We start from the raw sequence: 14,770 nt of genomic DNA on the forward strand, positions 1-14,770 counted from the left end.
ACTTGTAACCAGTAAATTACATTATCTCAGATCCATTCATGCACGCTCTCTGACTGAGTATAATGCAGATTTAACAATGGTTACCTGCTTATTGGAGAGAACAGTAGGTTTAACTTTCACTCACTGGTTGTGTGAAACTGCTTTCATATTTCTGTTAGCAGGCATTCATGTGGGGGAAAAAGGCTGAAACGTCAGCTTAGTTTGAAAAATTTCGTTCTCTGAAAATACCGACGGCAATCTAGTGAAACTTTACTCTGTCACCGTCTGGACTCTGGTCAATGAAAACAGAGCTCTGAAGTTTTATTCTGCTACTGAATAAAAACATTTTCCATCGACAAGTTAAAATTTCAGGTCAATTATCTCAAAATATAGATATTTGAATCAAAATCTTTCCTGGGAATTATTGTTCAAATGTGTTTCTGTGGCAGAAATGAGCTTCCATACAAAACAGTCTGTTTGGCTTTCCTGAAGGAATAAACACAAGATTAAAATTTATTTCACAACCAAAATGGCATTTTTAATTAAAACCCTCCAAACTTGCAGAGTAGTGGGAATATTTTACAAAACCAAATTTTCTGACCACATAACATGGACTTGTTTACACATTTAACAAGTGAAAGGCTGCTGGTTTGATTCCAGCTGAAGACAACCCCAAGGGGATTTGTATCAGGAGGGGCATCTGGTGCAAAACCGTCAATTTAAACTTGCGGAGCGACCCTGCTCCCGAGGAAGCAGCAAAAAGGTTGCTTTTATATGAAAACCCCCTTTATTAAACTTTAGCAACACACAAGAGAAGGAAAAAATAATTTTTGAAGTTATTAAACCTTCATTGATTACTTGTACATAGCCCAAGCTTCAAATAAGTACAGTGTATCGATACTGTGAGCACCCACCACTGTACATGACAGAAATGTATAACAGATCCACTTCAGGGGGAGAAAAATAAACATGATTTTGCAGTGGTATCTGTTAGACTCAAAGAAACAAGAAGGTAAAGCCAGTTCCAGGTAAGCATGAAGATTATTAATAAAGCAATTTATTTGCCAAATAAGAATGCCTTTACAGTATATACAGTACATATGACAGCCTGAATACCACCAGGAAAATGCTGGGCAAAACAAAAGTTGACTCCCAGACTGCATGGAAAGAGAACAATCATGACTATTTTTTTGGCATTTTGGTTCGTTTTGAAACACGCAGTGATATATAACGAGGGATTCCTGACCCCCCTGGGCAATTAAATATACACGATGCATTACCTATATAAAACAACAAGAATCTGTACACCGTTGTATGGAAAATACGATTGCACAACCCAACAAGTCCCACAGTATGTCTATATCTGAATCCAAGCAAGGCCTTGCTGCTTAATCGTCGATTAAAGAACATAAAGAACTCTTTTGGCAACTCCACCACCACTCGACAGATGCTTCCATTCTCGCCGCTGAGGAGGAAGAGCTCTCCCGTGTCGATTTCCCTTGTTTACCAACACATGAAAATGATTATTACGCCCCGCAGATTATGAGCACTGAAGATCGGAAGACGCTAACGGTATTTACATTGATGGATGAACACGTGGAGGTGCATGGCTTTCTTTACAGTGTGCGCATTAATGGTGAGGTGGTCGAGGTGAAGAAGAAGACCTCAGTTCTGTCGAGGGGACCTCTGAAACCAAAACCATACTCGGGAGGTCCCCTCTCTCTTCCAGCACCGTATGTCCCACATTGAGCTCGGCTTTACCTTCCTCCTCCGCTCCCTCGGATCTCACTCCTGTTCCTCCTCGTCCTCCTCCTGGAGCTCCTCGATGGCATCCATCTGATTCCTGGAGCACACCTCGCTCATGGGGGCAGAGTTCTCGCCCTCCACCACCAGCTCGTTGGACATCTCGTTTTTCTGTGGACAAAGCAGACGGGGGAAATGGAAACAAAATCGTTGCTGTGCTGAATCAAATGAGTAAAAATGAAGCCACTGTGAGTCCAGAGGTTACAAAATCCATCCAGCAGCACCTCTAAAGTCACTAATTAACACCTTACATCTCTGTTTAATCTGGATAAAAACCGTGTAAAAAAGCAGTTTGCAGGTTTGTGCCTGATTATTTCTTGGCTGAGCACAATGATTTCACCATGAAGCTGCCTGGCTCAAACACCAGGAGGGCACAGCGTTTTAGCCAAGAAACACCACGGCCTTCTGGCTATGATCTCAGCCTGTTATGTTATCCAATTAGGTGTTTTTGTGCGGATTAATGAGCTGTAAGGTGTTAATCAGAGAGCTTTAGCCTTACTTGTAGGCAGATTTAGTTTCCTTTAAACAGGGAAAGACCAACTTTCCTTTATGTCTTCATGCAAAGCCAGGCTGACTACTGATTCATATTGAGTAGAAAAATACGATGCACCATTCATGAAACACAAACATAAATATTCCTTTAAAATAAAAAGCAAAGCTGGAGATTGTTTATTTGCCTAAAATGGAAGAAACGCCATGTTTTCAGATACTTTTTTTTTTTAAATACAACATGAACACTGTGCAGCTTGCTGCTTCAACAGGATGCCGGGAGTAACAAGGTTGTTCATCTGAAACCGGCTGTCCTTACAAATTAACATTTTCCTAAAATAAACAAAGAGAATGTTATATTTCTGACAATCAGAGAGGTGTGGTCACAGAATAGCAAGTACAAGTTTATTAAAGCTGTACCGTTTTCAATTTTACTTTTTTTTTTTTTTAAAGGCAAACAGAACATTAAAGGTGACACTTTATGATGATGTCAACTTGATATATATATTTTTTAATTCTAGAATTCTGCTAGAGGAGCTTTGCATAACTTACAGCTCAAAATAATCCTTCATAATAATCATGCTGTTAGTTCGACTTGTCTGTCGTTTTAGCTCCTCCTCCTTTGTGCAAGCTTTCTACTGGTTGGCTGCTCCTTGTAAACAGAAACATTAAACAGTGGCCGGGAGTTCTGTACCTGAGGTGACTGTATTAGACTCGGTCACAAAGGCCTACAAACCGTGACCCTCGGTGACCTTCGTTGCTATGGAAAAAAAATTCCCTGACAGGTCACAAATCACAAAGAGTGCTTCTGCACTAAAAACCTCCTTGGACTGCTTTGGTAGTGAAACCATTCACCTTCAAATTAAAAGCTGAGCTTGACCTGAAACCAGTAAACTTTTATTTTGAAAGCAAACTTTGTTTCCAATTTGTATTGGACTTCACAGTTTCAATTTAATTTGTTGCTTTAAAGTAAAAAAAAAAAAATTTATATTTTGAGGAAATGCAATTTTCAAAATTAGAGATAAAATCCAAACAATCCGATGATCTCTTATGACCAATCACTCATCATCCTGTTAATACTCCGGTTTAACAGGAGGGCAGTGCGTTTGCAGACGTGTTGCTATCTTCCCAACAAACCACGGGCCACTCTGGTGTTTTAGTGACCAAAGCAATGACAAGGAGGATATATATTTTTTTGTGTAGCGCCGTCTTTGCCAGAAGCCACTTGCCAACTGGTCTGGGAATTCAACCTGTGGTTGCTAACTAATCTCTAGGAGTGCAAGACTGAAGCCTGAGGGATGGCCACTGTCACTGACCTCACAGAGATCAGTCTGAAGCCTGAGCTTGTGGTTCACCAACATGTTATTTCAAACTTTGGCCAAGTTTCACGTGAGCATCCACCAGTAATCCAACAGTAATGAGAGAAAGCTAGGAGAAGCATAGCAGGTACACTTTATGCCCATGCACAGGGATAAATAAAAATGCCCAAGCCTTCTCCTCGCATGTGTGCTTTGATGGAAGGATAATGACTAAACAGGAAAATTATAATTAGTGAGGCACACGCCGTCTGTTCACAGACCCATAAAGAGCGAAAAGAAAAAAAAAGAAAACGCAAAAAGAGGTGTGTACTCATGTTTAGAATGACCTCAGTCCAGGTGTTCTCACCTGTTGTCGATAAACATAGCAGGCTGCTATAGCAACCATTGTGGACTCCCCTATGAAACCAGCGAGGAGGGATCCGACCCCGAGTGTGGCCCCGTGAACCCTGAAACACACACAAAAAAGGAGCAGATCAAGTTTTGAACACCGTGAACTAAACATGGACCGGTGCGGACGTGAATTTGCCCGTCAGGAGTAAAAAGTGAGAAACCGCAACTACGTATTGCATAACTGTAATCCTGACTCACAGCGCTGACCTCTGTGAACCTCTCAGTGCTCTCTGAAGTGGCAGCTTACCCCATATAAGGCAGCACAACTAGACTGGTGATGAGGACAATGATGCGCAGAACCGAGCTGGGGGCCAGCACAAAGGTCTTTTTCAGGGTCATGAGCCATCCAGTCAAATGAGCCCGAACAGTCACTGCAAACACACAGAAAACAGAAACACTGCCTCACTTGTCCGAACGAAACACCAGTACAAACCACAGCTGGAAGCAAAAGTGAAGCTGAAAGAGAAAAAAAAGGTACGTCTTACCTGGCAGGGGAAAAAAGGAGAAAATCCTGAGTGGAACCACGCACAGCTTAGCGAAACTATCCTCCACTCCAATTACATCAACCAGGATCTTCTCTGACACATGAGGACTCCAAAACACCACAAAGCAAAGCTGTGCAGGAAACGAACAAAGACTAAATTAATTTATCCCCCGCTATGCCTCATTAGATTTCATTAGTTCATTATCTCGAGGGGCTTCGGACCGGACGCAGGCCCCTTTGAAGCTCCTACAAAACAAGCGAGCGAGCGAACGCATGATGGACGGCGTTATTGTTCCTAGAAGGCGTTTCCGAAGCACGTGCAACATTACTGTAGCCATCTCAAAGCAATTACCCTGCGAGCGGAGCATTAATAGTGTTAAACAGGACAGCAAACTGATCTGAACATGAATAATACATCGCTTTGTTTCGAATTGTAAAAACAGTTTCTCTGCACGCCGCACTTGGACTTAGATCAGAGGGGCTCTTCTATAAAGAGAGATTAATGAGTGAGGGAGGTATGTTGAGCCTAAAGCTAGAGTATTCAGTGTCACAACACAAGCGCTCTCTTTAATGTGGCAGGTCATCACAGCTAATGCTGAACACATACCGTGGTCTGGGAACAGGTCGTGTGCGTTCAGTGATTCTTTCAGCTTAAAGCATGCCTTAAAGGTCATGCAGATTGCAACGTGCAACCGGTTGAGCTGAATCCAAGTCACGCCAGAAGGATGCTGCACAGTGCAGAAAAATGCACTGCACAGTCAAATGAATTCACATGCAGAAAATAAAGATTTTTTATGCTCAGTTCCTCCCCTTTTATGTGAGCGTGCTCAGAGCCCGAAACAGGAAGACTGGGTTAACAGAGAAAGCTGATAACAGGTTATCACGCCCGTAGTTATCGCTGACTGGGTTTTTTTATGTTTTGTCTAAAAAGTCTGACCTTGTCAAATTTGCTTCATAGCTCATCCCTCTGGAGTTCCCGGAGATGCATTCATGTTTTGACTAACCAACAGCCACTCTCCATTTGTTACCAACTACAAGTACTTGCCGTCCTCCAGCTGTTTTTCAGGATTCCTGAAATGTCTCAACTTGGAACAAAACACTGATGATCTGATCATCTGACAACTAGCATGTAAATAAAATGCACTCGATCACCTGGTGTCATATTTAATCATCCTCACTTGCTGAGTCTACTCTCAGCCTTATGTAAAGCACCCAGACCTTCCAGGAGTCCTCGCTCACCTCTACTTGCTTTCCTGCTGCTTTGTGTAACTACTTCCTGTCACATGCTGTCACCCTAGCCCTCTCTGAAACCTGAATAAGCAGAGAACAGACTATTAATTCTGCTGGGCATTCCAGCTTCCTCGTACACAAATTTGGCCTTGCTGGGTGAGGCGGTGATCCACACTTTGAAACAGTTGACAAATGGAAAGCAGAATGATATAATCACACACAATAAATATCTCCAGTAGGGCTCAATCCCCACAGAGTTCACCAACAGGTGAAAACTGTAATCTAATTCAGGGTCATGAGAAGTCCTGATATGAGGTGCCCTCTGAACAGGCTGCCAGATTGTCACAGACCTAACACACCATCTTATCACTCTAAACTAGTCTCAACAGATAAATGTAAAATGCAACACCAGCTGAAAAAACCCCCCCACCTGTTACTGCTCTAGTTTTCATCGCACTGTAAACCTGCCTCTAGCTCAGCACCCATCGACCCAGATTCTCTCGTTCAGGTCTCTCTTATGCCATCTAATCTGAAAATGAATGATGACTAATCCCACCGTCACAGAGATGCAGCGAACTCTGGGTTTAAACTCCAGTCCTGTGTGGTGCACTCTGTGGTGGAACCAGAAGTTTACATATTACATTATTAATACTACATAGCCAGGATGTTAAACATGCAGTGCAGCGGATGGCTGTGAAAACTGAAGAAGGAGGGAGGATGACTCTTTTTTTCCCCTTCTAACTTAGTGAATAAAAAAAAGGTACTCATTGTTACTTCTTCTTACCAAAACTAGTGTTTACTCTTTTTAGGCACTGAAAATTACACCTCCAGATTCAGAAGAATTACACAGTAAATGTTGTGTAATTATACCCCAAGTTGCCGACTGGATTATAAAGTCCTAACTTTTTACACGCGAAAGGCGCTCAGTCTGGAGGCTTTTAAATTAAAGTTATAAGGCAACAATTTTATAATTTAGTTCAGTTCTGTGGTTGATGATAATTGCTCTCAATCGGCAGCATTTGACTCAGCTCATTTATGGCAAGGAACGAGTAAAAAGTCACTTTTCTGTTCACTGGCATGTTGAATGGAGCCTTTCAGAGTCAGTCATGATATTTGTCCCTACACACCTTCACAAAAATTAAAAACTGTCAAAAGTGCAAGATTGAATTGATTTTCTTGCCCAGTAAAAACACTTCAAATAGTAAAAAAACAACAACACCTGATGTTCCAGCAGTTGTGATCGCTCAAACCTGCCACTAGCTCAGCACCCACCTACACAGATTCTCCCACTCAGGTCTTTCTCATGCAGGCTAATCTGAAAATGAATGACGACTAATCCCACCATCACTGCAACCAGACCACTTTATTTAAATCACTGTTTATCTATGCATCACTTTAAGCCTGTGGCTCACCATCATGGTGCTTTTCTTTGATTAATGGTCGTTTGGGTTGGAGACATAGTAAGACACAATGCTCTGCAGTAGGGCTGCCACGATTAGTCGACTAGTCACGATTATGTCGACTATTAAAATCGTCGACGACTAATTTAATAGTCGACGCATCGTTTGAAGCTTTGTAAGATCACAAAGGACGCAGGAATAATAGCAGGATTTAAGAGTGTAATAACGGACTGAAACAGAAGATGGCAGCACTGCATGTCCAAAGATGCCAGCTGCCGTTAAACCCCGAAGAAGAAGAAGCTGTGTCCCAGAATTCATAGCGCAGCTGTCAACAATGGCGGCAGCTAGTTAGTTTTAACTTTACTCTTATTATTCTTTCTGGGTCACAAAATAAACGTTTAACATATTTTCAGGCGAGAATGTAGCTGTGTAAACCTCAAATATCTGCTCAGTTTATCAAGACACCACATATTTTCAAAAGCGCTCCGACGTTTTCGGAGACGTCTGTTACCCACTAGCTCGTTAGCTAGGCGGGGTCAAGGCTAACTAGCGCCGTGAGAACACCGGACTCCCGGCAAATCGTTTTCAAACCCACCGCCGTCTTTCGCTAGTCAGGTTAAACATATATATAAGTCACTTAGATAACTTAAATGTTATTGTTTGGCTTTTTTCAGTATTTTATTTGTTCCTGAGTAAATCGGTTTGGCTGAGATTAAAGGTATAGTTTTTGCACAGCTAAAACTGTCAAGCAGACAGCTGATTATCAGAAGTGTGAGACGCTGGAGAATATACTCCGGTGTCCTGTTATATTTTAGAAAGCAAGGAGTTTATTAAACTTCACCGAAACAATCTGCAAATTTCATTAAAAATTAATAAACTACCATCTTGTCTATATTTTTAGTTAGCACAAACACTTCAAGCTGTAAGCTAATGATAGTTATACAAGACCAGATGATGCTGGTGCAATAAGCTGTACGTCCAATGGATGATGATCTGATTAGTCGACTAATCGCAAAAATAATCGGTGACTAGTCGACTATCAAAATAATCGTTTGTGGCAGCCCTACTCTGCAGTATTTTCAACATCGCAGGAAGTTTCAGATTTCTGATCCTCTGAACCAAAGTTTGGGTGAGGATTACTTCTTTTGATGATTTCACCTGGCGTCGCCTCACCAGTTATCATTACTTTAGCTAAAAAATTTTGAGGCGAGCAATTTATCTGGCCCGAGCGAAGCCGCCAATCTCCCCTGACTCAACCGTGGTTACTCTAAACAAGGTGAGACACCCCAGCAAGGTCTGTTTGCATAAGATTTAATTATCCGTTACGTAAGGTTAGTCACTCCCCTCCTCAGATACGCCTCGTCTACCTCCTCCAGTTGTTTTCACTCTGCTGCATTTCCTGCATGCGTAATTAATACAAGTCAGAGCATGAGGGCTTGTTTTCGACACAGCACCTATCTGCCTGTGGTGCTTTGCCGAACACACACCCTCACATAGAGGTTTACAGCTCTGGGATTCCACATCTGGTGTGGCATTCTTCTCCTCCTCTTTCTCCTCCTTAAAAAAGACCCAACCTTTGCCACAAACTTCCTGTTTTTCTTATTCAAGCTGTTAGGACAGCTAACTGAAGAAAAAGCTCATTCTCACTCGTCGCATTAATACCAAACAGAAGGCGAATATGATCAGGAAGAGCGTTTTTGCCGATTTAAAGGCATAACTGTCCAAACATTTAGCAGAGAAACAAAAACAGTGCGCAGCAGCGTGCATAATGACGCAGGAGCACTCATTATTTAGCAGAAAAGCATACCTGCAAGGGGCTTTTGAAATGTGTTAAATGACATGTTTTATGTGAATGCCCATTTTGTGATGCTCTTAAAACTTGGGTGGGACTGGGACAAAAAAATAAATAAATATAGGCCCTTAGCCTGCTCACAAATTCCACCCTAATGTGTCTCCCTGCAACCTGAAACCAAGACGGCACAGCGAAGGAAGAGTACATATGAGTCATTAAAAAGTCGATCACTTAGAACCTTAGTACAGAGCAAACAGGGTTAGAGACATGCAAAAGCCATGTTGAACATGTTTGTGCAGAACACTGAACCAGTTTTGTTGGTCATGTTGGTCTGACTGACAGCATCTTTAACCTGTGATGAGGCAAGATTAAAAGTAGGCAAACAAGGCAGGCGGCTGCCAAAAAAACAAAAACGCAAAGGTTAGTGATGTTTGCACTCTCACATTCAAGATTAGTCTTTGAAAGACAAACATCAGGAAATGCTGCCAAACAGATTTGCATGTTTTCCATGTGTGAAACAGGAATACCTGGCTTGGGCTAGGAGCTTTTTTTGTCAGATGTCAGATCAGCAAACAGCACCTCACACACTGGAACTCAATACAAGCTATCAGTTAGAAATGTGAGGCAACACGTTTAAGTAATAGTGGGGCTAAATTACAGCAACCTGACACAAAAGTTGTGTCAGGTCTTTACTAGACTTTTTTCCCCACATTAGACGACACTTCCTTTGTCCTTCATGTGTCCAATTTTCTCAAATTTTGGCACAACACACCAACACATGCAGAGCTTTCAGCTTATAGCTCTTTGTAAACCTTCCTGTTGGTGGAAAAAAAAATTCTGTCTTACTGTGTCATCTTTGCCATTTTTCATATATTTAAGTTAAAGCACCGGAATAAATGATGTTTCGTGAAAAGCTGCTAGTAACAAAATCTAGCATTGGTTGTTTGCCAAGCGGTCTGTTATGTCTAGACACAACAAGTTTGTGGAGTTTGGTGCCTTTTCCTGCTTGACTGATTTATAGCTAAGTGTCAAGTGGCTTAACATTCCTGTGAAAATGGTCAGGTACAAGGACTGGACTGAAAATGATTTTTTTTAAAAAATAAAAAAATTGCAGCCAATGTCCAAAAAAAAAAAACAAACAAAAAACCTTCTGGCAAAATTACAAGTCTGGCTCCTTGGAAGCAAATTACGATGAAGTGAGGGGTGGCTCAAGACTCTGCACTGTGCCCCCCGCATAAAAAAAAGAAAGAAAGATCTTACCGTGAGTGACAGCGCCAGACAGCAGAATGTAAACTTCTTAATATGCGACTTGGTGACAAGGCTGCCAGCGTTCAGCTTGTTGCTGGGATTATTCTACAAGTGAGAGAAGCTCATTAGTGTTCTAGACAAAAAGCAGACTTATTTCTACTGTAAACACTAGCAGGGACAGTCTGAGAATACCTTGTCAAAGGCTGGGTATACTGCTCTCAGTTCAGTCAGCCAACCGTAGGGCATGTGGCCTACCGGGTATGTGGCTGTGAGCACAGCAACGGCCTGGAATGACAAAGACACGACAGCTAGAAGTCATCAGCACATCGGCGCTAGTGCTGAAAATACCACCCGCGCCACACAAGCGGCTAAATTAATGATAGAGGCCTAACAATAGCCGACGCGAGAGGAGCACATGCGTCTCTCACTTTCCCAGCAGCGTTCGGGTTTTGAAAAAGTTTGCGACCGGCCTTGAGCTTGTTATTGTGTCCCGAACAACAATGGGCAGCGAACAGTACAGCCATGGAGGAATGTTTTCACTCAGTGTTATGAAGCCCTCAGTTTCACATGTACATGGTGAATCACCCAAACCACTGGCAGCCAGTGTTGTCAATGATTTCCAGTTCATTCTGGTAAACAGCTTTGTATTGTCTCTAGTAGTTGGGGATCTCTGTAAGCCAGAAAGCTCCAGAGGGAGTTTGTTAGCTTTACATCTGCAGTAACTTGAGGGGGGGGGGGGGATTAGACTGCGAAAGTCTCTCTTTACGATCCTGTGAAAGCATCGCAACAATTAGCATAGAATAGCATATGAAGCAGTTTGCAGCAAGTTCGTAATTAAAAGAAATACAATAAACACGAGTGATACGCTCACCTCTGTGGCATCACTGGTGCCCTTGAGGTCACGAGACACAAAGAGGTTGACGATGGGTCGACTGATGCGCTGAGTGGCCAGGATGAGGGCGAGAGGCCACCAGAAACTCAGCATCTTTTTGATGGTGGCGTCGCCCTGCAGGGACAGAGAGAGGAGACGTGCTTGAGACTAGTTTTATTATTACGAAACATGCAAAAAAAAAAAAAAAGTCAGCACATACCCCCACGTCAAGCCCGCTGGAGTCCGGGATGTTGTCGTGGATGTTGCAGTAGTAACCCAGCCCGACGATGCTGAAACGAACCAAAGCACCCATATACAGCGAAAGTATCGGGATGAGTAAGGGCTCCACACATTCCAGGTTACTGTGCAGGAGAATGGCCACGAAGACGATCTGCGGGAGAGGAGAGCGATCACGTAACACGCTCACGGGTGAATTAAAGTTTGATTGAAAGCGAACGCGGGTGTGTCTCGTCACCTGAGCCACCACGTCAGAGATGGATGCAGAGCCGACGATAACGCTGTACTTGTGCTTCAGAAGGATCCCTGCGTGAATCCATGCCTTCAAACAATAAAGAGAGGTCAGCTCGAGACGCAAAGCGGCATTTTGCCCATTTTTCTGATCGCAGCCGGGCCGTATATTGGTGTGTTGTAGAAAACAAAACAGAGTTGATTAAAACCCGCCTGGTACGTTTAAACCAATGCTTACCATTGCATCCAACAAAGGGAACGCAGCCAGGTACAAGAAGGCCTTCCTTGTCTTGTGCCCCACAGATTCATCCACATGGTGGAGCTTATTAATAATGTAGTATCCTAAATCTGTGTATGCTGCAGGAGAAAAGGGGAAGGGGGCCACAGGTGGGTGAGAAGAGGTTAATGAGAAGATTTCTTCCCACGCTCGATTGTTTTGTGAAAGCTGCAGTAATGAACTCTTTAGGTCTGGCGCGTACAGACACACAAACACCAAAACGTTGCATTTTTAGGATGCGGTTTAAACACTGTCATCAGGCGTTCACAAACAACCCTTAAACACACCTATCAAGATATGCAGGATGAATGCGATGGCCCCGGCCGCCACCATGCAGAACACAGCCTTCCTCCGGTCCCGCTTGCTGTTGACAAACACCAAGCCCACATTCTTAAAGTCGCTCATTGGGCCGGTGAAGAACTTCATCAGGGAGTAGGCCAGACCGTAGCTGGCCAGCATTTCCACTGCATCCTCTTTGACTGTGGCTATGCCCCTGTTGAGGGCCTGGAAAAGATATGGCATGGAGGGAGGGAGGGGAGAGGAGAGGAAGAGGTGAGACAGCACGTGAGGCATGACCAGCCCGCATGAGCGTGACTTGGTCTAACTTTATCTCTAGCCAGACAGCACCACAGCCCTTAACAGTCCTTCAATAAAAAAAATTTTTTTTTTAAAAAGTAAAACACACAGAGGAATATGTGCCTGTCCTTTACAAGCGATCACACACAGTCACCCTGAGAAAACACAACTACAGCTGCTTTCTCTTTTTGCAGGACTCTGTGCTATTTACAGAGCCATTACATAAGCTTAATCCTGACATCTCCAAGCCTCTATGTGCGTGTGTGTGTGTTTTTAATTCTCACACTTGCACAGGCTCTCTGGGGTAAAAAGCAGCCATGAGATCACTCATTTGGCTAAGAAAGGACAGGAAATGTCCAGACAGGAAATATGACAATTAAAGGAAAATGTTGGGTGCGTTTTAATCCGTTCTCTATCATCTGCAAGTGGATCAGATTGACTGATAAATGACAGGAAAGAGGCGTGCTGTTAATAACACTGACAGCTCAGTGCGTTTCACGGCAGCAATGGCGACATTGTTTGTTTTTTTCCAGAATAAAAAAAGGAAGAAGAAAAAAAACATCAGGCCCTTCGTGTGGGTGAGAGATCCGCCTCTTTTGCTAAATAATGTACATAAACCTAATGGATGTCTCGACAGTCACATACACGACACCCCTCACGGCTAAGCTAGCCGCAGTTGAAGCCCCAAACCAGGGGGACTAAACGAGACTCGAAATGACTGGTGTCAGCTCGGGGAAGCGGTCGGTGTTTTCTGGGGCCATTTAAAAAAAAACGCTAAATAAATAAAAGATGCTAGTTGACACACCGAAGCACTCTCCCCGTCACAGCGGCGGAGTAATAAAACGGCCGTTAGCCGCCGCTAGCGAAGCCAAAGCTGCGGTGCCGTGAGTCTTCCTACCCCCCTCCCCTCCCGTAACCTGAAAACAAGCCAGCCGGAGCCGTTACCTGTTCTCCGAGGTCGATGGCAACATTGGTGATAGCCAAAGGCACCAAAAAGCGGATGAGAGGCCAGTAAGGGCTGAGAGATGGAAACTCCACCATAGTACAAGCCGGGATGACAGAGCGAGGGGCATCTGCCTCGGTCTTGATTGATGAGGAGGAAAAAGCAGAAGATTAGCGGCGAGGAGAGGCAGTCGGAGCACCTGTGTTTCTGCCGTCGGAGGGGGGGTTAAGTGGGGCAGCGGCGGCGGGAGGAGCCGGGGCGCTCCGGTAGCGGCTGCGCTTCACGAGGTTGTGGTGCTGCTAAGAGGATCCGAAGGTCAATGGAAATCTCACACCGGCGCATCTTCCTTGCAAATCGTCATCATCAAGGGGGTGGAGAGGAGAGGGGAGACGCGAGGTGACATCAAACAAAAAAAGGAGGGGACTGGGACGAACCGAGGTGGAGATTCGGATTTTTTTTATTTTTTTTTTTTAAAGAAGGACACGCGATAATCCGGAGCAGCTCGGCTGGATTATCAATTTCCGACAGCGTCGTGTTTGATTTCACTGCGCCTGTGCTGGGGCAGTCCGGCTGCTTTTCGACCCTCCCAAAGGCTGGAACCCACTGCTGCCCGCACGTGGGCCTGGCATCCCGGCCGTGACGTCACCGCCAAGTATAAATCTGGCTTTTTATGACAGCGGAGCACGCGACACACAGGAGAGCTAGCAGCAGGGGGTGGTTCGGTAGAGATGAATAATCAGTTCACAACCGTAAAAGAAAGTAAATCTAACTGGACTCTGGAGGGCAATCACATAGTAAAGCAATCATATACACCTACGCATGTCAGGTGTATCTCCACGAGGAGAGTTTGGTCTCATAAATCCTTCTATGTTGCACATTAAACCTGCTTTGAAGACACTTAGGTTTACGCAGCATAAACGGGTAAACGTACAAAGACATACACTGCCACCTGCTGGACAAAGACATTTTAATGTGCAACTGGATGAACAGGGGTGTACCAACAGCATTCTCATGGGGTGCCACTGGCTCACTGTGTAATATATGGGATGATAATATTAATCGAATATGGTGTTTGCAAACGTAGTCAACATTTGATTCTATTTAATGCACTATCCAGTAGCTAATTAGCAATTTGTTAGTTGTATGATCTGTTGTAGTGTCTAAATATGATTCAAAACAAATAATCACATATAAATTCAATATAATACACTCACTTTCAGAGTGGACCCTTTAGTTACCAAACGTGAGTCCAAGCTTGATCATGTTCAGCAGAATTTTACATACAAGTTAATGAGCAATTTGTGACAAAACTGATAAGAGGGGAAACATTCCTCTAAACCAGGGGTGTGAAACTTAAGGCTCAGGGACCAGAATAGACTCAGCTAATGGTCCAATTCAGCCCACTGGATCGCTCTGGAAAATGTGAAGAAGAACCCGTCTCGAATGCCAGTCGTACTATACCAAAGTCATTAACTGATTATTTCTTTATAACAACAAAAAC

At 43.6% G+C, this 14,770-nt stretch overlaps 1 protein-coding gene across 1 annotated transcript; it reads right to left on the minus strand.

Moving 5' to 3' along the window:
* Positions 1–1,001: 1,001 nt before the first annotated feature.
* On the minus strand, positions 1,002–14,352 carry ankha (ANKH inorganic pyrophosphate transport regulator a). Its single transcript, XM_026179882.1, has 12 exons — positions 13,272–14,352; positions 12,038–12,254; positions 11,712–11,830; positions 11,481–11,564; positions 11,226–11,396; positions 11,006–11,140; positions 10,327–10,419; positions 10,147–10,239; positions 4,466–4,595; positions 4,228–4,351; positions 3,937–4,036; positions 1,002–1,893 (listed from the first exon to the last, which is right to left on the minus strand). The coding sequence occupies exons 1-12, from the start codon at positions 13,365–13,367 to the stop codon at positions 1,765–1,767; spliced, it is 1,491 nt and encodes a 496-aa protein (XP_026035667.1). The 5' UTR covers positions 13,368–14,352; the 3' UTR covers positions 1,002–1,764.
* Between the last annotated feature and the right edge of the window lie 418 nt (positions 14,353–14,770).

This window comes from Astatotilapia calliptera, chromosome 9 (genome assembly GCF_900246225.1).
Source record: "Astatotilapia calliptera chromosome 9, fAstCal1.2, whole genome shotgun sequence".
Classification (NCBI taxonomy): Eukaryota; Metazoa; Chordata; class Actinopteri; order Cichliformes; family Cichlidae; genus Astatotilapia; species Astatotilapia calliptera.